This window comes from Nematostella vectensis, chromosome 13 (assembly GCF_932526225.1).
Source record: "Nematostella vectensis chromosome 13, jaNemVect1.1, whole genome shotgun sequence".
Lineage (NCBI taxonomy): Eukaryota > Metazoa > Cnidaria > Anthozoa > Actiniaria > Edwardsiidae > Nematostella > Nematostella vectensis.
Window position 1 is genome coordinate 5,260,198 of NC_064046.1, and position 22,399 is coordinate 5,282,596.

General features: G+C 40.7%; 2 protein-coding genes across 4 annotated transcripts in view; one reads left to right on the top strand and one right to left on the bottom strand.

Annotated features, from left to right (window-relative positions):
• The first annotated feature begins 1,213 nt into the window (after positions 1 to 1,213).
• On the top strand, positions 1,214 to 9,030 carry LOC5518080 (neuropilin-2). 2 transcript variants are annotated; one of them, XM_032362501.2, is made up of 9 exons: positions 1,214 to 2,014; positions 4,318 to 4,438; positions 4,756 to 4,963; positions 5,131 to 5,287; positions 5,577 to 5,711; positions 5,906 to 6,023; positions 6,478 to 6,682; positions 7,049 to 7,202; positions 7,853 to 9,030. In XM_032362501.2, exons 1-9 carry the CDS (start codon positions 1,924 to 1,926, stop codon positions 8,110 to 8,112), a joined length of 1,449 nt encoding a protein of 482 aa, XP_032218392.2. In that variant the 5' UTR covers positions 1,214 to 1,923; the 3' UTR covers positions 8,113 to 9,030. The 2 variants fall into 2 exon arrangements, with proteins under 2 accessions (XP_032218392.2, XP_032218391.2); XM_032362500.2 differs by having other exon boundaries at positions 1,216 to 2,014; positions 6,475 to 6,682.
• An 826-nt stretch (positions 9,031 to 9,856) lies between these two features.
• The window catches only part of LOC5518021 (trafficking protein particle complex subunit 8), a 28,890-nt gene continuing 16,347 nt past the window's right edge, over positions 9,857 to 22,399 (bottom strand). Inside the window, exons 21-27 of one of the 2 annotated variants that reach the window (XM_048721248.1) lie at positions 20,502 to 20,567; positions 20,059 to 20,117; positions 19,676 to 19,798; positions 15,961 to 16,062; positions 15,758 to 15,885; positions 14,123 to 14,203; positions 9,857 to 10,797 (exon numbers count right to left, since the gene is read on the bottom strand). In XM_048721248.1, the coding sequence (XP_048577205.1) occupies positions 10,422 to 10,797; positions 14,123 to 14,203; positions 15,758 to 15,885; positions 15,961 to 16,062; positions 19,676 to 19,798; positions 20,059 to 20,117; positions 20,502 to 20,567 (935 nt within the window). In that variant the 3' untranslated portion in view covers positions 9,857 to 10,421. Of the gene's footprint in view, positions 10,798 to 14,122; positions 14,204 to 15,757; positions 15,886 to 15,960; positions 16,063 to 19,675; positions 19,799 to 20,025; positions 20,118 to 20,501; positions 20,568 to 22,399 lie in introns of both variants that reach the window. The other variant, XM_048721247.1, reaches the window with a different exon arrangement.

A 22,399-nucleotide genomic window follows, 5' to 3' on the forward strand; every position in this document is an offset into this window, starting at 1 on the left:
AAAGTTATTACATTTCTCGTTAAGATTACACTTTGTGTTGAAAGTTATTACATTTTGCGTTAGTTATTACATTTTGCGTTAGTCATTACATTTTGCGGCGTAACAGGGTGCACAAAGCTATTCAGAGGGAATAGCCTCAAAAATAGTTATGGCAAAATTATAGAAACATTGGCGAATAAACTGTCTTGTTAACAATAAATGAGCAACTTCCGTTATTGGATGATATCCTAGACACCTTCCTCAACAAAATCCGGGAAAACCAAGAGTGTGGTGATAATCGGCCGAGACAGTCGACAATCTTTCGCACCTAATTTCACAGCCAAGACGACCAGCTATAGGTGGATTATTTGATATGGTGTGCCGTGTCGTGCAGGCGATCTGGTGGAGGCGTAGACTCCGGGCCGCTAAGTCGGGCGTTTCACACCTCTCCGTTTGACACAATGGCGACTGCTTGGAGTCTAGCGGGGACAGCAAATTACCCATGAGGGGATGGGGAAGTGGGATGCAAAAGAATTGATTTGAGATTTTGTAAGGCCAAAAAAGTATGTATACAGTTTCATGCTTGACATAGAGTCATTATATTTGAGGGGGAAGTGGCCGCTCCTCAACCTCTCTTTGCCGCCGCAAACAGTAGCATCCACTCTTTTCTCCTGTCAAAATCCCTTGAGGAAGAGACAGGTCACATCCACGACGTAATTCCCTGCTAGCAGAGGCCTCTTTTCTATGTATTTCGCTGGGCTGGCGTTCGTGAACGAATTTCTATTCCTCGCAAACAAGTCTCTTTTCCTCGCGAACGCCACTTCAGCGAAACACTAAAGAAAAGAGGACTCTGCAAAAAGGAAGCAACGTAAAAACGAGTCCAAAAATCGTCGGAGCCTTGTCATAATTCTTATTCAGTTAAACCAATGAGCTCAACCTTCTACTCAACTTTGTGCCATTAACTCAACTTGCACCATTAAATTGATTTCTACTCTTGCATGATCACGTTTTTGAAGAAGAGATGAGACTGGCTGAGCCCTTTGTCGATCAATCGATCCCTCCAAATACCCGATTAAGCAAACAATACACCCTCAAAATCCGTAAGAAAGATATATTATTCCGGGGCCGACATGTCAGCTTATTTTGATTAATGATTTCCAAAATATTCCACCTCACTTGCAGTGTGTGACACGAAAGTTCGATGTCGCCACTGACAGCTACATTCCAGGGCTTATTATCACACTGTAAGAATGCACGACAGACGTAATGTCTCTCTTTTCTATTTAACTTTCATCCCTGTTGCTTGGTAGCCAACGACAGAATACGACTTTGATGGATGAAGATGACTAAAAACAAACTACACATCCCCCTCACATAATTCCCGTTGCTCTAAACGACGTGCTACCCGCCTTTCCGGTCAGGGGAAACTAGTGGTCGTGTGTTACAGAATTCTTCGGATTACAAAACTCACATGGAATTTGTAAACTTGTTGATTAGGAGATTTTAGTGATTTGAAAGTTTTCTGGGTCTGCTCTGAGTTTGTTAAAAGTATCTAAATTTTCTGTGGATGTAGAAGCATGATACATGGCGAAGTTATCTGATCCGTGATGGCAAAAGAAGCGCAGATGAGGTCGGCCCAAAATGACAGTTCAGAAGATTTATGGTCTCTTGTTGGTATATAGTATCTATACCTCGCCTGTGGAGAGAACAACCGAACCGATTCCACGGACAAACTGTGAACGAACACAACTTACTGCTTTTAATACCGTTACATCGTTCCTTTGCGATTACATGATTTAGAAGACTAGAAACACCACGCGTGGATGTAAGCCTATTTTCAAGGCAAATCTGCTACAATTGTGTATAACTTTAGGATATTGTCGAGAGGCGGTCTACAGGATTTGTAACACTTCCAAAGTACTTCTGAATGCGCGGGAAGGAAAGATGCTTTTGAACAGAAGAGGACGGATTTCTGCTTTCATACTCATGGTGCTCGTCTTAGCAGCCATAAAGGAAACTATTAGCGCAAAAACCGGTAAAGTAATACTTATTCTCTTATGTATTCATTGTTGTATTAACTATGTATTGCACCTATTATACGGAATAATAACGACTCAAAAGGAGTTTCCAATAGAGAGATATGAGCACAGATTAACGAAGATTCTGTTAACATTGTTTTGACAAAGAATGTTTGAAATTAGGTTTGCATTAAGTGGCCAATTAGTCGCCATACCAATCCAAGTGAAAAAACATAAGTTCCTTCTTCGCTTTGCAGTGTATTTGTAGATACTTCTCGTGGTATTAGAACTAGTATTGTTATCTGGGGAATTAGGCGCCAGGCACAGCAAACTTGGCGGGAGTCATTGTTTGTTGAACAGTGCGTCTCTCCTGAGAGGTAGAGCATTCCCCGATGTATCCTATTATAGAATAAACCTGCTAACCCCTCTAAAATTCTTTGAAAATGTGCCGATAATTTTCTAATCCAAATTTCTTCCCCTTAAATCGGATTATTCGTTTTTATTTCGGCTGAATATAACGCAAGGATTAGTAGGTGGGAAGAGGTTTTGTGCTGGCTCCAGAAATACAGCTAACTTAAGGTGTTTAATCAAATAAACACCAAGCTAATGATAAATCATCCCATAACTGAAGTTCATCCGGGAGCTGGTACATTTTTTAATGTTAAAACGTTATGAAGGAAAATACAAGCCCAGCGTTGATCGAGTAGTACGTCTCAAGCTCAGCCTCAAACGCGCCCTTTTGATTAACATAATCTTGAAGAATATGAAAACTCAAGGAAATATAATAAATTTGGGTAACTTCAAAATACCATGCCACAATTGCTATACAAAGAAAACTACATGACAATGAAAGTTAGGTGGCAGAGTATCCCAAAGATCAACTTCTACCGTACGGTAATACAGTATAGCTTCACCTTTTGCAACAGTATTTGAAAACGCTCGAAAGCTAAATCTTCCTTTGAGTTATACCGTTTATGCGCAGATGATTGAAAATAAAATGTATTATACTAAATAACATAGAATAAAAAAAAGTAATCGAGTTAATAAAATGTATCCTTCCTTACATTTAGTTATCCGTATTTATCACTACCTAACAGTCGCAAGTTGTTTTTGTTCAGTAACATGTAAGAACAGCTTAGATCATTTAACGTCCAGGGAGTAGGAAAATATAAGACTTATGTGGATGTTATGTGCAGAATCTGCCCTGATCTGGGCTTGCAATAGACCTCGTGTTTACTTGGTCATGTTATTAGAGCAGATTTCCCAGAAGGTTACGGTCGGTTTATGCGTCTCTTCTACCCGGCGGAAAGGCTCGCGGGCAAACAGATTGTTTCTCATCTGGTATTGTTTTAATAGTTCTGTGTATCGGATATATAGTTTAAGTTAATTAAAGAACAAAAGACAACAACTTGAAAGTAGTAGTGTAACCTAATGCAGTGAAACGTGATCTTCCGACAAGAATTCTATCCACTGAAATTACTGGAAGGTATGTGACAAAAAAAACATATTTTTGCAACTGCCATAATTAAGATATCACTGCAGATACTGTACTTTTTATAGACTTGAAAGTTGGCGAGCGATACGGGCGATATTGAGTTTCCGGCAAATTGCAAACAGTCGAGTTGCGGACTCGGGTTTCCACCGCTAGAAATTGGCCATTTTTTAGGATCCTTTGAATTTCTTTGGGAAACACCAATGATGTATTAATTAATTTATTACAGACATCCAGCAGCATTTTAAAATTAAAATTTCAGGGTTTCAGCTGATAACGTGACCTTCGGTTATCTTCACTAGACGGGACGTCGCTCCCAGAAAAATAATTAGTGTCAGAGGCAGAGATTAGTGTTATTTTACCTTAGTTTGAGGTCAAAGGGGTCAAGTGAGCAATAGCCTCGTCTCTTTACTTCTCGGCGGGCCTATCACGCTCTACATGGCTATTGAGGACTGTGAGTCTGCGCGCAAAGCATCATGGAGCTGACAGCAAGGGAGAAGCCTGGGGACGAGGCTAATAAAACAATTTGCACAAATTGATTCACGTGTTCACAAACTGTGCGGGATGTACAGGTGCCGCATCCTCGGGAACCCAACCCAGGGCGTCTAGGTCAGCGTAACGAGACGTGAGGACGAGGCAGAAGGGGAGGGAGGTAGGACGGAGAGAGAAAAAAGGACACGCACATTCTCAACTTATTTTGTACGACTATTATACACATATTCCAGGAAAGAAGGGGTGGGGGAGGGGGGAGGTGGACCTATTGAATTACGTATCGTTGGGCCCTTAATTGTGCTCGTACCTTAACATCTTTCCTTATTTCTGTTAAAGGTTGCGATAGTCCGTTAGGAATGCAGTCAGGTGGCATCCGGGACTTTCAGATCAGCTCCACCTCGTCCAAGTCCCCCATGCTGTCTGCAAGCGCGGCCAGACTTCATAACACCGTGGACATGTGAGTTCCTTTTCATTCGTTTTTCTTCAGTTGAATGATCACCATGAGCTTCTTGATGATGTATGATAACTATTGGTCTGATAATGTATGATGATTGCAGGCGTAATAATGTATGATGATTGCCTGCAGGTCTAATAATGTGTGATGATTGCAGGCCTAATAATGTATGATGATTGCAGGCCTAATGTATGATGATTGCAGGCCTAATAATGTATGATGATTGCATGCAGGTCTAATAATGTGTGATGATTGCAGGCAAGAGAATGTTTGTTTTTTTATGATGACAGGCTTTAATTCGTGGTGTTTCATCAATGCAGGCCTAATACGTTTGGGGCGTGGTGCGCAGACATCACTGATACAAATCAGTACCTTCAAATCGACTTGCTGACCACGGTGAACTTGTCAGCGGTAGCCAGCCAAGGTTTTGACTTCGCTGGGGGTCAGTGGGTGTCGCGGTACACCTTGAGTTACAGCTGCGACGGCCGCACATGGGCGCGATACAGCACGAGCGCGGAGCACGTGCATGTAAGTACCAGGATCCCTTGCAAGATGAGCAATTATCTCAGTGAGCCATCACGGCAAGCAATACTGTGGATTTTTTATATTTTTTTTTTGTTTCCTAACCAGTTTAGTTTAATAATTGTGTAGATAATAAATGCGATAGTCCTCCTAAAACTATCTTTTTTCGACAGCAATTTACAGCGAACAATGACAGCGCCACTGTAGTGAAGAATATACTGACTCGACCCATTCTCGCACGGAAGGTGCGGATTGAGCCAAAGTCTTGGGCAGAGTATGGCGCGATTTGCATGCGTGTGGAGCTATACGGATGCGACAAGCAAACAGATGGTACGCTATACCTTCCAAGAGTAATGTAGTGTAGAGCAAACAGATGGTACGCTATACCTTCCAATTGTAATGTAGTGTAGAGCAAACAGAAGGAACGCTATATACCTAGCAAACAGAGCATTGATGATAGACTTGCTACCAATAGTCATATCTGATTACGATTATTTAGTCATATCGGCGCTGCCGTTACCATGATGATGTTTTTATTTCAATAGCCTTGTGTTTTAGTATCAGCTGTGTGTTGTTATTGCTGCTGTTTCTTTAAAATGAATGTATTTGCCTCTCACAGTTTGTCACCTCATCTTTCCAACACCAAGCCTTGGAACCCAGGCCCCACCACCAAGCACGGGAGGAGTAACTTTAACCTTGCCAACAGTCCCACCTCGTGTAGCGAGCACCGAGCCTACGACTTTCACTCCAAAACGTTAGTTTCACATTTGTGATTTGTGTGATTTGTGTACTATCGCATATTGAGTACACAATGGCAGTGAGGTGAAAAGAAGATTCGTTCCTTGCTTAGTTGGACCAGAAATCGCTGTCGTACACACCCAATATGACTATGCATAGAGGCTCTGTGGTGTGCGCTTGTACGCAAATAACGTGTGTATTTACTTATAGCGTGTAAAGGTGCACTAGGCATGCAGTCTGGGGAAATCCGGGACTGGCAAATCACTGCATCGTCCTTTAAAAACGTCTGGTTCCTACCGAGCTCAGGGCGACTCCACAACCAATACAGGTATGCCATACAACAAGGAGATGTCACTCGATGCAGATCTCTTAGGCAATACAGGGCAGGCGACATATATGATACTATAAAGCAACGCTCTATGCACGGACAGCATGCTTTCGACTGGATTATTTTGCTGATTGTATTATGCTTGGCTTGTCTATAGAGTGGGGCTACAAGGCCATACCTAGAAAATTATGTTCCGGAGGCAAGCCTCAGATATTTTTTTAGTTGTCCCGGCGGCAGAAGCTATTTTTCATATGGATTTTGTAAAATTCTTCTTCTAAGGGCGCAGCTCCCCCCCCTCTCCCCTGCCCCAGATCTATCTATGGCCCCGAGTTGCTTAACGCCTGGTCGCCAGCTGCTTTTTAAATAGTCCACGATTGCTTACCGGGAGTTTACCGATTTCACTCGACAAGTACCATTTCTATACTGATATTTTATTTGTGACGATTTCCAGCAGCTCCTTGACATTCGGCGCTTGGTGTGCTCAAGACAGGGACCTGTATCAGTACTTACAGATCGACTTCGTCACACAAGTTAACTTGGTTGCCATAGCAACACAAGGCATGGGGTTCGTAGACGGTAACTGGGTGGAGAGTTATATGCTGAGCTACAGCTGTGAGGACGACACGTGGTATTCTTACGAAGTGGACGGGAGAACCAAGGTATGCGGCAACACCCAATGGGACGTCGCCCAATGGGATAACAAAGATGGAACAGCACACATGTGACAACATTCATGCACCAATTGAACAACACCCATGGCATAACACACATGCGGCAACGCACATTGGACAAAAGACATAAAACAACAAAAATTTGACCGCACATATGGGACAACACCCAAGAAACAGCACACATTGGACAACACCCATGAAACAGCATGCTTGAGACATAAGCATAGGATAACACCCATGGAACAACACACATAGGAAAATACCCATGGAATTTCCACTTACATATTCAAACACATAACCAGATATTGTGGAATGTGGTTTAATTCTCATTGCGATATTGCTTGTATTATACAGGTGTTCAAGGCAAATAGTGACAGTGACAGCGTCATGCGTGAGGATCTGCCCTATTATGTAGTGGCAAGGAGAGTACGAATTCATCCATTGTCGTGGAATGCTATTGGCAGCATCTGTATGCGAATTGAGCTGTTTGGGTGTAACACAACAAAAGGTAAACTATCTTACCCCCCAAAGATGTGAACAAAGGGGGGTGCGCGCACCACCCCCCCCCCCTTGGCGGCCAGAAAGTGGGTCATTTCTTATAAAGGTATCTTCAAATGCTATGCTTTTTCCAAATGATACCTTTGACACAATCCTGGTACCGCGCCTAACCCATACCCAAATCTCTTCAAATGCTATGCTTTTTCCAAATGATACCTATGACGCAATCCTGGTACCGCGCCTAACCCATACCCAAATCCCTCCTATCTCTTATACCCCTAATATCCCATATACCCCTATCCCTATTGCTTATACCCCCATTGCTTATACGGACCCCTATTCCTTATATCCCTCCTATCTTTTATACCCCTAATATCCCATAATATCTCATACCCCTATCGCTTGTACTCCCATTGCTTAAACGGACCCCTATCCCTTATATCCCTCCTATCTTTTATACCCCTAATATCCCATAATATCTCATACCCCTATCCCTATTGCTTGTACCCCCATTGCTTATACGGACCCTATCCCTTATATCCCTCGTTTCTCTAATACCCCTAATATCCCATATACCCCTATCACTATTGCTGATACCCCCATTGCTTATACGGGCCCCTATCCCTGACATCTTCGCTAAAACAAGAGCTTTCATTTCAGAGTGTACAGCAAACGGACGCACTAGTACCACGAGACCACAGCAACCCATTACACTGCCTGCAACGGACGCCAATTGGCCAATCACAGACCAACCAGTAAATGGGACATCAGAAGAAGAAAAATCCACATCCAATCGCAAGAAAATAACCATAATTTACATTGAAGAGAAGCGACCGGATTCAGGGACAGTGTTGCTAGGACCAAGAAAATTTCTATCAGCTATTTGTTTGCTTTTAGCACTAGCTGCTAGCATCAGTTGATGACAACATAATTTTTGTAGATAATGAATATGCTATTTATTAAACTAATGACCACAGGAACGTCACAATCAAGCCATGACATGCTACCCTTATAACATGATATACTTCTCAGTCATGTGAAAGGCTTGTTCCTGGTGCTATCCAAAATGACATGATTAAGAAGTTTCACCTTTGTTTGGATGTCGCACAGGACCAGGAAGTCCAGACTCATTGCTGGTTTAACTAAAGGCGTGGCTAAGCTAAGAGACATGTCACGCGTGCATGTCTCCTAGTTTAGCCACCCAGAGAGACATTGTAGTTCGCGCAAAATCTTGAAGAAGCGACAAAGAAATGTTTCCTCGAATAGTTGAGAAACATTTTCATGTTGCGCTCTGCAAAATTTGTCGCGCACTGCATGTTTTTGGCGTTGGCTAAACTAGGGAACATTTAGGAGACATGTCGCACACATGTCGTGCTCAACATTTTGCCTAGTTTAGCCAGGCCTATAGAATAGCACCTTCAGGGTGACATGTCGCCTAGTTTAGCCAGGCCTATAGAATAGCACCTTCAGGGTGAGATGTTGCCTAGTTTAGCCAGGCCTTAAGGATCATATTGGCTGGTCACAAGAAACACATTTCTGACTAGTAAGAAACTCATTACCTTAAGTAATATATTTTCAAGCATATTTTTCTTATTGAGCTCAATGAAGATGAAAGACATCGGTTTTTGCAATACATGTTGCGCAAGAATTATTGTAAAATTTATATTAGTGAAAGCTCAAGAAAAATAAGCTTCATTCAATGAAATCAAATTTCGTGGTAACTTAATCAGGAAGACATGAAAGTGAACATTTGTTTTAGGTTATAAATAATTTATAAATACTTGTACAATAAATGCTGTAAATATGCTATCTTAAAAAAATAAACAGAAATTTGATAAGCTAACTGCCATTAAGGACAGGATACCCGTCGAAGTGGAACAAGGACATCATGGAAAGGAGCTTAAGGGGCATGGGAAAGAGATTCCTTTGTCTGAGGGGCCTTACAACGACGGCTAGGACGAGATCGAAAAAGATGCGTTCGCGCCGGACGATAAATTCTAATTTCATTGCAATGGCGTACGCAAAACATTATAATCAAAGACAGACAAAAATAAACTAATTTTAATTTGTTAAAACAGTGCAAATGTCCGCGTCCTCAATTGACTGTGAAAGTTCGTTGAAACGGCTGAAATTTTTACGTGCAAATTCCAGCCAGCAAGCCTTCTATTTTACCATTTGAAGGGCCTTCCTTCCTCAAGTAGGAAGTAGGGCATCAAATAACAGGATTACCTAGCATTTTCTTACAATAAAAAAAAAGTTCTTGATGACTCAAGCCAAGGCGAGTACAGCTGGAGAATATCATTTGCGGCTAAGTGGTAAAAAGGCTCCTATTAACTCTCCACCCCTAACCACGAAACGTAAGCGTGAAAAATCAACAACAACCTCCGGTATTTCATTCTATACATCTAAGCGAGCCGGCATGGCGTAACCACGTAAGACAGGGCTAATACGCGAGATAGCGTAGCTGGGGCTTAGAATCTCAGCCTGCCATAATTACGGCGTTTCTATTCTTTTATCATTATTTCATTTGGATGTAAAATTTAATCTTTGGTCAATCAGGGAGTTGTCATACTTCCTGTGTCAATGATTTTTTTTTCATTTCCAGTTCGAACTCCATCAGTTGACAATTAAAGAAAATCTCTGTAAACAACGGGTCAGAATCTGTTTCACTAGAAGTTATTTTATAAGATTTCAAAGTAAAAAAGTTTTATTTTTTACTGTTATACAGAGCAAGAGTTTTTCACAACAGGAACGGACATGTAGATGTGAAGGTGATAGGTCGTAGGCACCCGTCGACAGAGGGTGCAGCCAGAGGGCAGGGGTGCAGTCTCGTGACAGTACCTACAAGGCACCGCCAAGAAGCAAAGAGATGACAGGATTGACAAGCTTCTTAATCAATACCACAGGGTACCCTAATATTTGTAAATAAAATAATTGTCATAATTTCTAAATACTACGCAATGCTACCTAAAATTCTCAAAGCATTTCTTCATTGATCATGTCATATTCAAGTCATTACGCCAGAAAGATCGCCATCTTGAAAATAGGGTGGTGTCAAAATTTGTCTAGGAATGACGTCATATATGGCAATACAGAAACTAGAATATGATTCGTCTATGTGGATGATGATGATGCGCGTAGTCTGTCGTGGTTCATATCTCAACAGGGCTCACAGCACTTAGGTCATGCATGGCACTCTTAACTACGCATCGGTATTCAAACAGACAACTTAGGTTGCTTCTAGTTCAATCAGAGAGTCTTTATGAGCTGTGGATCGGCTGCACGCTCCATGCAAATTCTCTACAACTATAAGGCTTGGGGGAGAACGCTTTTGCTCCGTAAATTGGCTCAGATCAAAATCCTGGAGCTCAGAGCTGAGATCAACGGCCAGTACGCGAAACTGATTGAGATCAAAAACGCCTGGTACGGAGATGACCGCGAGGAACTGGAGCAGGCTGGAGGAGCATGGCGCAAGCTGTAAACGGCGGGAAGTCTGGCCTACAAAGACGAATGATTTGTGCGGGATAACTGTGGCGGAGTCCACCTCTAGCGAGACGGAGACTGGGTCATCCGTCAGGAGTCTTGAGACAGCAACTGGCGTGGGACTGCAAGGGGAGCAAGTGTACGATATAACAACTTAAGACAGGGAATTGTACGATATAACAACCCAAGACAGGGAATTGTACGATATAACAACCCAAGACAGGGAATTGTACGATATAACAACTGAAGACAGGCAAGTGTACGATATAACAACCCAAGACAGGGAATTGTACGATATAACAACTGAAGACAGGCAAGTGTACGATATAACAACCCAAGACAGGGAATTGTACGATATAACAACTGAAGACAGGCAAGTGTACGATATAACAACTGAAGACAGGCAAGTGTACGATATAACAACCCAAGACAGGGAATTGTACGATATAACAACTGAAGACAGGCAAGTGTACGATATAACAACTGAAGACAGACAAATGTACAATATAACAACTGAAGACTGGCAAGTGTACGATATAACAACTGAAGACAGACAAATGTACAATATAACAACTGAAGACAGACAAATGTACAATATAACAACTGAAGACTGGCAATTGTACGATATAACAACTGAAGACAGGCAAGTGTACAATATAACAACTGAAGACAGGCAATTGTACGATATAACAACTGAAGACAGGCAATTGTACGATATAACAACTGAAGACAGGCAAGTGTACAATATAACAACTTAAGACAGGGAATTGTACGATATAACAACCCAAGACAGGCAATTGTACGATATAACAACTGAAGACAGGCAAGTGTACGATATAACAACTGAAGACAGGCAATTGTACGATATAACAACCCAAGACAGACAAGTGTACGATATAACAACTGAAGACAGGCAATTGTACGATATAACAACTGAAGACAGGCAAGTGTACAATATAACAACTGAAGACAGGCAAGTGTACAATATAACAACTGAAGACAGACAAGTATACAATATAACAACTGAAGACAGGCAAGTGTACGATATAACAACTGAAGACAGGCACGTATACAATATGACAACTGAAGACAGGCAAGTGTACAATATAACAACTGAAGACAGGCAATTGTACGATATAACAACTGAAGACAGGCAAGTGTACGATATAACAACTGAAGACAGGCAAGTGTACAATATAACAACTGAAGACAGGCAAGTGTACGATATAACAACTGAAGAAAGGCAATTGTACGATATAACAACTGAAGACAGGCAAGTGTACAATATAACAACTGAAGACAGGCAAGTATACAATATAACAACTGAAGACAGGCAAGTGTATGATATAACAACTGAAGAAAGGCAATTGTACGATATAACAACTGAAGACAGGCAAGTGTACAATATAACAACTGAAGACAGGCACGTATACAATATAACAACTGAAGACAGGCAAGTGAACGATATAACAACTGAAGACAAGCACGTATACAATATAACAACTGAAGACAGGCAAGTGTACAATATAACAGCTGAAGACAGGCAAGTGAACGATATAACAACTGAAGACAGGCAAGTGTACGATATAACAACTGAAGACAGACAAGTGTATGATATAACAACTGAAGACAGGCAAGTGTACGATATAACAACTGAAGACAGGCAAGTGTACGATATAACAACTGAAGACAGGCACGTATACAATATAACAGCTGAAGATAGGCAAGTATACAATATAACAGCTGAAGACAGGCAAGTGTACAATATAATAACTGAAGACAGGCAAGTGTACGATATAACAACTGAAGACAGGCAAGTGTACAATATAACAACTGAAGACAGGCAAGTATACGATATAACAACTGAAGACAGGCAAGTGTACGATATGACAACTGAAGACAGACAAGTGTACGATATAACAACTGAAGACAGACAAGTGTATGATATAACAACTGAAGACAGGCAAGTGTACGATATAACAACTGAAGACAGGCAAGTGTACGATATAACAACTGAACACAAGCACGTATACAATATAACAACTGAAGACAGGCAAGTGTACAAAATAACAGCTGAAGACAGGCAAGTGAACGATATAACAACTGAAGACAGGCAAGTGTACGATATAACAACTGAAGACAGACAAGTGTATGATATAACAACTGAAGACAGGCAAGTGTACGATATAACAACTGAAGACAGGCAAGTGTACGATATAACAACTGAAGACAGGCACGTATACAATATAACAGCTGAAGATAGGCAAGTATACAATATAACAGCTGAAGACAGGCAAGTGTACAATATAATAACTGAAGACAGGCAAGTGTACGATATAACAACTGAAGACAGGCAAGTGTACAATATAACAACTGAAGACAGGCAAGTATACGATATAACAACTGAAGACAGGCAAGTGTACGATATGACAACTGAAGACAGACAAGTGTACGATATAACAACTGAAGACAGACAAGTGTATGATATAACAACTGAAGACAGGCAAGTGTACGATATAACAACTGAAGACAGGCAAGTGTACGATATAACAGCTGAAGACAGGCACGTATACAATATAACAGCTGAAGATAGGCAAGTATACAATATAACAGCTGAAGACAGGCAAGTGTACAATATAATAACTGAAGACTGGCAAGTGTACAATATAACAGCTGAAGACAGGCAACAATAACTGAAGACAATATAACAGCTGAAGACAGGCAAGTGTACAATATAATAATTGAAGACAGGCAAGTGTACAATATAACAACTGAAGACTGGCAAGTATACGATATAACAACTGAAGACAGGCAAGTATACGATATAACAGCTGAAGACAGGCAAGTATACGATATGACAACTGAAGACAGGCAAGTATACGATATGACAACTGAAGACAGGCAATTGTACAATATGATAACTGAAGACAGGCAAGTGTACAATATAACAACTGAAGACTGGCAAGTGTACAATATAACAACTGAAGACAGGCAAGTATACGATATAACAACTGAAGACAGACAAGTGTACGATATAACAACTGAAGACAGGCAAGTATACAATATGACAACTGAAGACAGGCAAGTGTACAATATAACAACTGAAGACAGACAAGTGTACGATATAACAACTGAAGACTGGCAAGTGTACAATATAACAACTGAAGACAGGCAAGTATACGATATAACAACTGAAGACAGACAAGTGTACGATATAACAACTGAAGACAGGCAAGTATACAATATAACAGCTAAAGATAGGCAAGTATAGAATATAACAGCAGAAAACAGGCAAGTGAACGATATAACAGCAGAAAACAGGCAAGTATGCAATATAACAACCCAAGATATCGGTAGTTTTTGTCATATTAGTTGTGACCTCTATTGTTGTTAATGGTGTTGTTGCTGTCGCCGTTGTTTCACGTTCTTCTTGTTGCTTTTACTCACCTAATCAATCTTTCGACGTACAGTTGTATCATGGATTGTGAACAATTATAGAGAATGACATCAACAGGCACAGACACCAGCCTAGAGACAAACAGATCTCTAATCAATGCTATTATTTATATGTACGCGTGGTACATATATCTTATATATCTCAAAATTATTGCAAAAAACATTAGCAAGACAAACCATGCTACATTGAAGCAATGGGTGAAGTCATGGAATATGTGCACTATATTACCCTAAAGAGGTGAAGTCATGGGATATGTGAGCTATACTACCCTAAAGAGGTGAAGTCATGGGATATGTGCGCTATACTACCCTAAAGAGGTGAAGTCATGGGATATGTGCGCTATACTACCCTAAAGAGGTGAAGTCATGGGATATGTGCACTATATCACATTTAAGAGGTGAAGTCATGGGATATGTGCACTACACTACCCTAAAGAGGTGAAGTCATGGGATATGTGCACTATATCACATTTAAGAGGTGAAGTCATGGGATATGTGCACTACACTACCCTAAAGAGGTGAAGTCATGGGATATGTGCGCTATACTACCCTAAAGAGGTGAAGTCAGGGGATATGTGCGCTATATTACCCTAAAGAGGTGAAGTCATGGGATATGTGCACTACACTACCCTAAAGAGGTGAAGTCATGGGATATGTGCGCTATACTACCCTTAAAAGGTGAAGTCATGGGATATGTGCGCTATATTACCCTAAAGAGGTGAAGTCATGGGATATGTGCACTATATCACTCTTAAGAGGTGAAGTCATGGGATATGTGCACTATTCTACCCTAAAGAGGTGAATCATGGGATATGTGCACTACACTACCCTAAAGAGGTATAGTCATGGGATATATGCGCTATATTACCCTAAAGAGGTGAAGTCAGGGGATATGTGCGCTATACTACCCTAAAGAGGTGAAGTCAGGGGATATGTGTACTATACTACCATAAAGAGGTGAAGTCATGGGATTTGTGCGCTATACTACCCTAAAGAGGTGGAGTCAGGGGATATGTGTACTATACTACCCTAAAGAGGTGAAGTCATGGGATTTGTGCGCTATACTACTCTAAAGAGGTGAAGTCAGGGGATATGTGTACTATACTACTCTAAAGAGGTGAGGTCATGGGATATATGCGCTATATTACCCTAAAGAGGTGAAGTCAGGGGATATGTGCACTATATTACTCTTAAGAGGTGAAGTCATGGGATATGTGCACTACACTACCCTAAAGAGGTGAAGTCATGGGATATATGCACTATACTACCCTAAAGAGGTATAGTCATGGGATATATGCGCTATATTACCCTAAAGAGGTAAAGTCAGGGGATATGTGCGCTTTACTACCCTAAAGAGGTAAAGTCATGGGATATGTGCACTATACTACCCTAAATAGGTGAATCATGGGATATGTGCGCTATACTACCCTAAAGAGGTGAATCATGGGATATGTGCGCTGTATTACCTTGAAGAAGTGAAGTCATGGGATATGTGCACTGTACTACCCTAAAAAGGTATAGTCATGGGATATATGCGCTATATTACCTTGAAAAAGTGAAGTCAGGGGATATGTGTGTTATACTACCCTAAAGAGGTGAAGTCATGGGATATTTGCACCATATTACCTTGAAGAAGTGAAGTCATGGGAAATATGTGCTTCGTGTTTGATTGAATATTTAACCAGAAGCTCACGGCTGTCTATGGACGCGAGGGGACTGGGTACTGATGGTGTTGTGAACTCTGTTGGTGGGGGCTAAAAAAGAGAATCAATTTTTTTTCATTTAATACCCAACAAATATACACTATAACAAGAAACTTAGCAGCATACCTGTGGTTTGACGGCAGCAAGGGACTCAGCAAGGGTACTGATGGTGACGTGACTCTGCCCTGACAAAGTCTTCTTTTGAAGATGCTCATCGATGTAAGAAGACTGGAAAAATAAAGACAAACACACGCTATATTTTCATTTTGAAAAAACAAATCCAAAAAAAAATAGTATTTAGGCTTACTACCCACAAATACTACAAGCCCTATATTCAGACTTACCGTCCAAAATACTACAAGCCCTATATTCAGACTTACTGTCCAAAATACCACAAGCCCTATATTCAGATTTACCGTCCAAAATACTACAAGCCCTATATTCAGACTTACCGTCCAAAATACTACAAGCCCTGTATTCAGACTTACCGTCCAGAATACTACAAGCCCTATATTCAGACTTACTGTCCAAAATACTAGAAGCCTTATATTTAGAATTACCATCCAAAATACCACAAGCCCTATATTCAGACTTACCATCCAAAATACCACAAGCCTTATATTCAGACTTACTGTCCAAAATACCACAAGCCCTATAATCAGACTTACTGTCCAAAATACTACAAGCCCTATATTCAGACTTACTGTCCAAAATACCACAAGCCCTATATTCAGACTTACCGTCCAAAATACTACAAGCCCTATATTCGGACTTACCGTCCAAAATACTACAAGCCCTATATTCAGACTTACTTTACTGTCCAAAATACTACAAGCCTTATATTCAGACTTACCGTCCAAAATACCACAAGCTCTATATTCAGACTTACTTTACTGTCCAAAATACCACAAGCCCTATATTCAGACTTACTTTACTGTCCAAAATACTACAAGCCCTATATTCAGACTTACTTTACCATTCAAAATACTACTAGCTTTATATTCAGACTTACTTTACCGTCCAAAATACTACAAGCCTTATATTCAGACTTACCGTCCAAAATACCACAAGCCCTATATTCAGACTTACTTTACCGTCCAAAATACTACAAGCCATATATTCAGACTTACTTTACCGTCCAAAATACCACAAGCACTATATTTAGACTTACCATCCAAAATACTACAAGTCCTATATTTAGACTTACCATCCAAAATACCACAAGCCCTATATTTAGACTTACCATCCAAAATACTACAAGTCCTATATTCAGAATCACTATCCAAAATACTACAAGCCCTTTATTCAAACTTACTTAACCGTCCAAAATACTAAAAGCATATTATTCAGACTAACTGTCCAAAATACTACAAGCCCAATATCCAGACTTAACATCCACAATACTACAAACCCTATATTCAGGATTACCATCCGAAATACTACAAGCCCTATATTCAGGATTACCATCCGAAATACTACAAGCCCTATATTAAGACTTACTGTCCAAAATACTAGAAGCCTATATTCAGACTTACTGCCCAAAATACTAGAAGCCTATATTCAGACTTATCATCCTAAATACTACATGCTCTTTCTTGAGGCTTATTTTACCGTCCAAAATACTACAAGCCTATATTCAGACTTACTGTCCAAAATACTAGAAGCCTATATTCAGACTTACTGTCCAAAATACTACAAGCCCTATATTCAGGCTTACCGTCCAAAATACCACAAGCCCTATATTCAGACTTACTGTCCAAAATACTAGAAGCCCTATATTCAGACTTACTGTTCAAAATACTAGAAGCCCTATATTCAGACTTACTGTCCAAAATACTACAAGCCCTATATTCAGACTTACCGTCCAAAATACTAGAAGCCTATATTCAGACTTACTGTCCAAAATACTACAGCCCTATTTTCAGACTTACTGTCCAAAATACTAGAAGCCTATATTCAGACTAACCATCCAAAATACCACAAGCCCTATATTCAGACTTACCGTCCAAAATACTAGAAGCCTATATTCAGACTTACTGTCCAAAATACTACAAGCCCTATATTCAGACTTACTGTCCAAAATACTACAAGCCCTATATTCAGACTTACTGTCCAAAATACTAGAAGCCCTATATTCAGACTCACCGTCCAAAATACTACAAGCCCTATATTCAGACTTACTGTCCAAAATACTACAAGCCCTATATTCAGACTTACTGTCCAAAATACCACAAGCCCTACATTCAGACTTACTGTCCAAAATACTACAAGCCCTATATTCAGACTTACTGTCCAAAATACTACAAGCCCTATATTCAGACTTACTGTCCAAAATACTAGAAGCCTATATTCAGACTTACTTTACCGTCCAAAATACCACAAGCCCTATATTTAGACTTACCATCCAAAATACTACAAGTCCTATATTTAGACTTACCATCCAAAATACCACAAGCCCTATATTTAGACTTACCATCCAAAATACTACAAGTCCTATATTCAGAATCACTATCCAAAATACTACAAGCCCTTTATTCAAACTTACTTAACCGTCCAAAATACTAAAAGCATATTATTCAGACTAACTGTCCAAAATACTACAAGCCCAATATCCAGACTTAACATCCACAATACTACAAACCCTATATTCAGGATTACCATCCGAAATACTACAAGCCCTATATTCAGGATTACCATCCGAAATACTACAAGCCCAATATTAAGACTTACTGTCCAAAATACTAGAAGCCTATATTCAGACTTACTGTCCAAAATACTAGAAGCCTATATTCAGACTTATCATCCTAAATACTACATGCTCTTTCTTGAGGCTTATTTTACCGTCCAAAATACTACAAGCCTATATTCAGACTTACTGTCCAAAATACTAGAAGCCTATATTCAGACTTACTGTCCAAAATACTACAAGCCCTATATTCAGACTTACCGTCCAAAATACCACAAGCCCTATATTCAGACTTACTGTCCAAAATACTAGAAGCCCTATATTCAGACTTACTGTCCAAAATACTAGAAGCCCTATATTCAGACTTACTGTCCAAAATACTACAAGCCCTATATTCAGACTTACCGTCCAAAATACTAGAAGCCTATATTCAGACTTACTGTCCAAAATACTACAAGCCCTATTTTTTGACTTACTGTCCAAAATACTAGAAGCCTATATTCAGACTAACCATCCAAAATACCACAAGCCCTATATTCAGACTTACCGTCCAAAATACTAGAAGCCTATATTCAGACTTACTGTCCAAAATACTACAAGCACTATATTCAGACTTACTGTCCAAAATACTAGAAGCCCTATATTCAGACTTACTGTCCAAAATACTACAAGCCCTATATTCAGAATTACCGTCCAAAATACTAGAAGCCTATATTCAGACTTACTGTCCAAAATACTACAAGCCCTATATTCAGACTTACTGTCCAAAATACTAGAAGCCCTATATTCAGACTTACCGTCCAAAATACTACAAGCCCTATATTCAGACTTACTGTCCAAAATACTACAAGCCCTATATTCAGACTTACTGTCCAAAATACCACAAGCCCTACATTCAGACTTACTGTCCAAAATACTACAAGCCTTATATTCAGACTTACTGTCCAAAATACCACAAGCCCTATATTCAGACTTACTGTCCAAAATACTACAAGCCCTATATTCAGACTTACTGTCCAAAATACTAGAAGCCTATATTCAGACTTACTGTCCAAAATACTAGAAGCCTATATTCAGACTTACTGTCCAAAGTACCACAATGCCCTATATTCAGACTTACTTTCCAAAATACTAGAAGCCTATATTCAGGCTTACCGTCCAAAATACCACAAGCCCTATGTCCAGCGAAGTGTTTCTGGAATTATTTCCGCTGCAAATCTCCTTCCATGCACGTGACCGAAAGAAGAAATCTGTTGCAGGTGTGGCAGAGCTGTCAATCTGATCAAAGAACAAGAATTCAATACATAAAAAAATTAATATATAACTTCTTGATCAGAATCAGTTTGGGAAATTTGGGAAATGTTCCCCATTTTAATTCTCCCACTTGAAGAATCACGTTTCCTCAATCCCTACCACCCACAAGATCATGTTTCCTCAATCCCTCCCACCACAAGATCATGTCCCCAAACCCCAATTACAAGATCATGTCCCTAAAACCCACTCACAAGATCATGTTCAATCGGTCCCTCTAAACTCACCAGATTCTTGTCTTTGAATGACACGTGACTAAAGGCGAACGAGTTAGAGGAAGAGTCATCTGCAAAAGGACAAAACAATGAGCTTGACCACCCTTTGCGTTACAACATGGACAACACAGAAAATGAAAATAGTTCTATCACAACGGGTTAATAATCAATCGTTACAAACGGTCTTTGGTTAGTTGGCTGCAAAGTAACTGTCATATTTCAAGTTTCTTTTGCTCAATGGAGATCTTGATATCTGAGCCTTCTTAATTTAAGTAAATCAACCTTCTTTTTAGAAAATGTGAGCAGCAATTTTTCACAAATTGTTGAACATACACATGTTTTACTTTAGATGAATGAGTACTGATAAATGAGTATTAAGACTAAAAAGCCCTAGTCGGCTGTGTAATAAATCCACACAGGGATCTATGGACATCCCTCATTCAATCGTCGCCCACCTGCCACTTTGGAGGCGCTGAGTTGTGTCATGATAGTCTCCCCAGGCCGCACCAGAAGCACGCCATCTACAAGCACACATGTTATATGTAGGGGGCAAGAACATGTTCTCATGTTCAAAGGCAAGAACACGTGTGTATGGGACATGAAAACATGTTAGGTACATGTATAGAACATGGACACATGTTATATGTATGGGACAAGAACATATGTTTCAGTATGGGACTAGTAAATGTATGGAACATATGTTATATGTATAAGGCAAGAACACGTGTGTATGGGACATGAACACATGTTATATCTATAGGCCAAGTACACGTTATATGTATGGAACACACGAAAAAGGGATTCAAGATTTGGATAACATGATGTTGGCATACAACAGCGAAACTGCTCCATGAGGGAGATTATCACCCTTGTGGTGGTGGATTAGTGGGGCATATTACCATCACACTTGTGGTGGTGGATTAGTGGGGCATATTACCATCACCCTTGTGGTGGTGGATTAGTGGGGCATATTACCATCACCCTTGTGGTGGTGGATTAGTGGGGCATATTACCATCACCCTTGTGGTGGTGGATTAGTGGGGCATATTACCATCACCCTTGTGGTGGTGGATTAGTGGGGCATATTACCATCACCCTTGTGGTGGTGGATTGGTGGGGCATACTACCATCACCCTTGTGGTGGTGGATTAGTGGGGCATATTACCATCACCCTTGTGGTGGTGGATTAGTGGGGCATATTACCATCACACTTGTGGTGGTGGATTAGTGGGGCATATTACCATCACCCTTGTGGTGGTGGATTAGTGGGGCATATTACCATCACCCTTGTGGTGGTGGATTAGTGGGGCATATTACCATCACCCTTGTGGTGGTGGATTAGTGGGGCATATTACCATCACCCTTGTGGTGGTGGATTAGTGGGGCATATTACCATCACCCTTGTGGTGGTGGATTAGTGGGGCATATTACCATCACCCTTGTGGTGGTGGATTAGTGGGGCATATTACCATCACCCTTGTGGTGGTGGATTAGTGGGGCATATTACCATCACCCTTGTGGTGGTGGATTAGTGGGGCATATTACCATCACCCTTGTGGTGGTGGATTAGTGGGGCATATTACCATCACCCTTGTGGTGGTGGATTAGTGGGGCATATTACCATCACCCTTGTGGTGGTGGATTAGTGGGGCATATTACCATCACCCTTGTGGTGGTGGATTAGTGGGGCATATTACCTTCACCCTTGTGGTGGTGGATTAGTGGGGCATATTACCATCACCCTTGTGGTGGTGGATTAGTGGGGCATATTACCATCACCTTTGTGGTGGTGGATTAGTGGGGCATATTACCATCACCCTTGTGGTGGTGGATTAGTGGGGCATATTACCATCACCCTTGTGGTGGTGGATTAGTGGGGCATATTACCATCACCTTTGTGGTGGTGGATTAGTGGGGCATATTACCATCACACTTGTGGTGGTGGATTAGTGGGGCATATTACCATCACCCTTGTGGTGGTGGATTAGTGGGGCATATTACCATCACCCTTGTGGTGGTGGATTAGTGGGGCATATTACCATCACCCTTGTGGTGGTGGATTAGTGGGGCATATTACCATCACCTTTGTGGTGGTGGATTAGTGGGGCATATTACCTTTGCAGTTGTGGTGGTGGATTAGTGGGGCATATTACCATCACCCTTGTGGTGGTGGATTAGTGGGGCATATTACCATCACTCTTGTGGTGGTGGATTAGTGGGGCATATTACCATCACCCTTGTGGTGGTGGATTAGTGGGGCATATTACCATTACCCTTGTGGTGGTGGATTAGTGGGGCATATTACCATCACCCTTGTGGTGGTGGATTAGTGGGGCATATTACCATCACCTTT

Coding starts and splice junctions, on each gene's coding strand:
- LOC5518080 (XM_032362500.2), top strand. CDS start 1,924: ATGCTTTTGAACAGAAGAGGACGGATTTCTGCTTTCATACTCATGGTG. Junction 4,439..4,755: donor CTTCATAACACCGTGGACAT/GTGAGTTCCTTT, acceptor TCATCAATGCAG/GCCTAATACGTTTGGGGCGT. Junction 6,024..6,474: donor CGACTCCACAACCAATACAG/GTATGCCATACA, acceptor GACGATTTCCAG/CAGCTCCTTGACATTCGGCG.